This window comes from Triticum urartu, chromosome 4A (assembly GCF_056163025.1).
Source record: "Triticum urartu cultivar PI428250 chromosome 4A, HENAU_Tu73, whole genome shotgun sequence".
Taxonomy (NCBI): Eukaryota; Viridiplantae; Streptophyta; class Magnoliopsida; order Poales; family Poaceae; genus Triticum; species Triticum urartu.
This window is the reverse complement of record NC_141876.1, coordinates 11,286,731-11,291,451: the sequence shown is the minus strand read 5'-3', so window position 1 is coordinate 11,291,451 and position 4,721 is coordinate 11,286,731. Positions and strand designations below refer to the sequence as shown.

Genomic DNA, 4,721 nt, shown 5'->3' with positions numbered 1-4,721 from the left:
TTTCTCGTGGGGAGGCTCTGTTTAGAGGCCGGGTAGGCAGTGGGTACGTCTCTTACTGGAGTCACGGGACGCTCTCGTCGGGTTGTCCGTCGAGCGTCTAGGTGCTCTGTACGAAGCACCGCACCGCAATCCACTCAAGCAGCTCCGTCGCTCGGCGCCGCCCGCCGCGAGCAAGAGCACGCCCCGACAAGCGACGCCTAAGCTGGCCCGCACCTCGCCGGTGGCGCGATAAGCACGGCCGCGCGACGTGGCGTCCCGCCTCCTCGCTGGCACGCAGCTCTCCTCCACGTAGCCGCGCCACGGCGCCACGTACAGCGCCGCGCGCGCTACAAATACGGTGCCTCAACCTCCAGTTCCCAGCACAGCCACACACAGAGCCAGTGACACAGAGATAGTTCAACAATGGCGACCAGAGCCAGAGTAACCATCCCTCTCCTCTTCCTCCTGGGCACAAGCCTTCTCTTCGCCGCGGCTGTTTCGGCCTCCCATGACGAGGAGGAGGACAGGCGCGGTGGGCGCTCGCTGCAGCAGTGCGTGCAGCGGTGCCAGCAGGACCGGCCGCGGTACTCTCATGCCCGGTGCGTGCAGGAGTGCCGGGACGACCAGCAGCAGCACGGAAGGCACGAGCAGGAGGAGCACGGCCGTGGCCGTGGCCGGCAAGGCGAGGGAGAGCGTGAGGAGGAGCAGGGCCGTGGCCGTGGGCGGCACGGCCAGGGAGAGCGTGAGGAGGAGCAGGGCCGTGGACGTGGGCGGCGCGGCGAGGGAGAGCGTGATGAGGAGCACGGGGATGGCCGCCGGCCGTACGTGTTCGGCCCGCGCAGCTTCCGCCGCATCATCCGGAGCGACCACGGGTTCGTCAAGGCCCTTCGCCCGTTCGACGAAGTGTCCAGGCTCCTCCGGGGCATCAGGAACTACCGTGTCGCCATCATGGAGGTGAACCCGCGCGCGTTCGTCGTGCCGGGACTCACGGACGCAGACGGCGTCGGCTACGTCGCTCAAGGTACTGTCCATCTTGTACACGCACGGTTGCATGCAGCATGCATCTGCCAGAGTGCCGATCGATGATAATTAACGTGCGCATGCATGCATGCAGGCGAGGGGGTGCTGACGGTGATCGAGAACGGCGAGAAGCGGTCCTACACCGTCAGGCAAGGCGATGTGATCGTGGCGCCGGCGGGGTCCATCATGCACCTGGCCAACACCGACGGCCGGAGGAAGCTGGTCATCGCCAAGATTCTCCACACCATCTCCCTGCCCGGCAAGTTCCAGGTAATTAAGAAGTTGATGCCGCTCGAATCCCCCATGTAGATATCCTGGCCGACAACGCACTGACTGGCTGACTGACACGTGGATACCCCATGCAGTATTTCTCGGCCAAGCCTCTCCTCGCTAGTTTGAGCAAACGCGTGCTCAGAGCGGCGTTAAAGGTACGTACCAACTTACATGCATGCACGAATTAATAGATAAATTTCTCTTGTTTCTTCACCCAATCCATTTACACAATTACATCCATGGACATGGACGTGAACGTGCAGACCTCGGATGAGCGGCTGGGTAGTCTCTTGGGCAGCCGCCAAGGCAAGGAGGAGGAGGAGAAGTCCATCTCCATCGTCCGCGCGTCAGAGGAGCAGCTCCGCGAGCTGCGTCGCGAGGCGTCCGAGAGCGGGCAGGGCCACCACTGGCCTCTCCCCCCGTTCCGCGGCGACTCGCGCGACACCTACAACCTCCTGGAGCAGCGCCCCAAGATCGCCAACCGCCATGGCCGCCTCTACGAGGCCGACGCCCGTAGCTTCCACGCCCTCGCCCAACACGACGTCCGCGTCGCCGTGGCCAACATCACGCCGGTACGTCACCACGCTTAATAATTAGGCTCCTCGTCTCGTCGACCGGCGATGGCACTTGATATCTTGATTTGTCACTCAACTGTTGCTTACACGCATGCATGTGTCGATCTGCAGGGTTCTATGACCGCGCCCTACCTGAACACCCAGTCGTTCAAGCTCGCCGTCGTGCTGGAAGGCGAGGGCGAGGTGGAGATCGTGTGCCCGCACCTCGGCCGCGACAGCGAGCGCCGCGAGCAAGAGCACGGCAAGGGCAGGTGGGGCGAGGAAGAGGAGGACGACCGGCGGCAGCAACGCCGACGCGGGTCCGGCTCCGGCTCCGAGTCCGAGTCTGAGGAGCAGCAGGATCAGCAGAGGTACGAGACGGTCCGCGCGCGGGTGTCGCGCGGCTCGGCGTTCGTGGTGCCCCCCGGCCACCCGGTGGTGGAGATCGCCTCGTCCCGCGGCAGCAGCAACCTCCAGGTGGTGTGCTTCGAGATCAACGCCGAGAGGAACGAGCGGGTGTGGCTCGCCGGGAGGAACAACGTGATCGCCAAGCTGGACGACCCCGCCCAGGAGCTCACCTTCGGCAGGCCCGCGAGGGAGGTGCAGGAGGTGTTCCGCGCCAAGGATCAGCAGGACGAGGGCTTCGTCGCCGGACCCGAGCAGCAGGAGCAGGAGCGCGGGGACCGCCGTCGTGGTGACCGCGGGCGCGGCGACGACGCCGTGGGGGCCTTCCTGAGGATGGCGACCGGCGCGCTCTGAGGCGGCAAGGCCGCTGTTGTTAAGTGAATGTGTGAGCTGGAGCCCGTGCCATTTGAGAGCTGAACTTGTATGTGTGTGTAAGTTTGTCAGTACGCGGGAGTAGCATAAATAAGTCGTGGCACGGGCTCAGTACGATGATGTAAGTTTGCCAACCTACCTACTACTGCCAAGGCATGCCCATGTCAATACATAAATAAACACAAGGGCGTTGCGCCTCTTTTTCAGTATTTTCCTGTACTTTAGTTACATGCAAATCATCTGAAAAATGAATTTTCCTCCACTTTAGTTACATGCAAATCATCTGAAAGAAGAATTTGTGTCGTGTCTCTCGGAGAAACAAAAAAATTTATTTTTTTCTTTCTCGAGAGGCATGGGTTTACTTGTAGTGAGGTATGGATTTGGTTTCGCGAGAGGCATATTCGGCTCTCTTTCGGAAAAGAGAAAAAAATATGACCTTGTTCAATTTTTCGTCAATTTTTTGTTAAGAAAGTACGTCAATGGTTTTAAAGATCTTGACGTGAGAAATCAAAAGATGAAAACGGTGTTTTAAAGATCTCGACGTTAGGAATCGAAACGGTCCAGTCCAAAATTTGACACACGGTTCAAGAGATTGAACATTTTAAATAAAAGTTTTCGGGTAGATTGAACATTTTAAATAAAATCTTTCGGGTTATGACAAGGAGCGCACATGCGCTGTGCTATTTGTGGCATTCTGAGATGCTATTTGTGGCATTCTAAGGAGCGCACATGCAGTGTGCTATTTGTGGCATTCTGAGATGTGGGAGAGAACTTTGCAAAGATTAGTTCTTAATTAGTGCCTATGGCGAGAAGTGTGTGGGGCGAAGCTATATCTCGCTTTTAGCGAGCTGCATGGGAGCATAGCCTCAAGCGCGAGATGGTTAGGGCGGCCCAGGGTCCTTAGTTTTTCTCCTCTGTTTTTTCATTCATTTTTTATATCTTCCAAAAGAATCTAATATATATATATATATATATATATATATATACTTAAAAAATTCAGAACATTGAATTTTAAAATACTAAGTTTTGTAAATTATGTTGTTACCGCAGTTTTAGGAAATGTAGATAACTTAAGAAAAACTGTCTCTTATAATGAAAAAATGTCCTGTGTTTCAGAAAAAATGTATGCGATAATTTTTTAATGTGTATACAATGTAAAAAAATGCGTGCCTAACGTAAAGTCCAAACGGTATGTAACACTCCAAAGAAAAAAAATTCTGGCAATTGAAGGAATGTCCGTGACAATTAAAATAAATGTTTACACAATTGAAAAACAATTCTCGCATAGTTCAGAAAAAGTACGTCCATTAAAAAAATGTACATGATGTCTATAACGAAGAAAACCAAAGTATAATGAAGAAAGGAATTATAACGAAGAAAAAAAGGTTGTAGGTTCTTCTTTGACGCCTGCAGCTCAACCGTTACGAGCACACAGAAGCACCTCTGAAAGAGCACATGAACGCGCCATCACATGAATGAAAAGCAAAGAAAACCGAAGAAAAAGAAGAAAACCAAGAAAAAAGAAAGCATATAATGAAGAAAAAAAGGTTGTGGGTTCTTCGTGGACGCCTACGGTTCAACCGTTATTAGCACAGAGAAGCACCTCGGAAGATTCACATGTACATGGTGTTTTTAAAAATATTCACTAGTTTCCAAAAAAATGTCCATGAAATCTCAAAATTGTTTATACAATGTAAAAGAATTTTTTGTACGGTTTGAAAAATGTTTTTGTCATTCAAAAAATGCGTAACGTATTTGTAAAATGTTACCATGTATTGGAAAAAGTGTTCAAACCATGTATTTTAAAGAAATGTATGTTACTAGCACAGAGAAGCACCTCTGAAAAAGCACATGAACGCGCCATGACATGATTGCAGACACCCAAACCAGAAGCGAGCAAGCATGGCAGGCCAGCAGATGGTCAGACATGGGTGCATTTCCCTGAGCGAGCGCATGTTGATGTTGGCATGGCACCAACATACGTACTCTGATTCAACGGATCTCAAGAAGCCGGGTAGAACACACACACACACACCAGTACAGAGTACACCACTCATCACACTAACCATCATGACCAGTGCCCCCTCCATATACCCCTCATCCATGCAGCTACGCTAC

The 4,721-nt window shown here is 53.0% G+C and overlaps 1 protein-coding gene across 1 annotated transcript; it reads left to right on the top strand.

The window, feature by feature from the left end:
• Nucleotides 1-337: 337 nt before the first annotated feature.
• Nucleotides 338-2,812, top strand: LOC125553383 (63 kDa globulin-like protein). The gene is made up of 5 exons (XM_048717174.2): nt 338-1,000; nt 1,094-1,269; nt 1,365-1,427; nt 1,536-1,844; nt 1,959-2,812. The coding sequence occupies exons 1-5, from the start codon at nt 403-405 to the stop codon at nt 2,583-2,585; spliced, it is 1,773 nt and encodes a 590-aa protein (XP_048573131.2). The 5' UTR covers nt 338-402; the 3' UTR covers nt 2,586-2,812.
• Nucleotides 2,813-4,721: the final 1,909 nt, after the last annotated feature.

Bases quoted from the DNA above. Each gene is read 5' to 3' on its own strand.
- LOC125553383 (XM_048717174.2), top strand. From the start codon at position 403: ATGGCGACCAGAGCCAGAGTAACCATCCCTCTCCTCTTCCTCCTGGGC. The intron at 1,270-1,364 runs GTAATTAAGAAG...TACCCCATGCAG, and splicing joins CCCTGCCCGGCAAGTTCCAG to TATTTCTCGGCCAAGCCTCT. The intron at 1,428-1,535 runs GTACGTACCAAC...GTGAACGTGCAG, and splicing joins TGCTCAGAGCGGCGTTAAAG to ACCTCGGATGAGCGGCTGGG.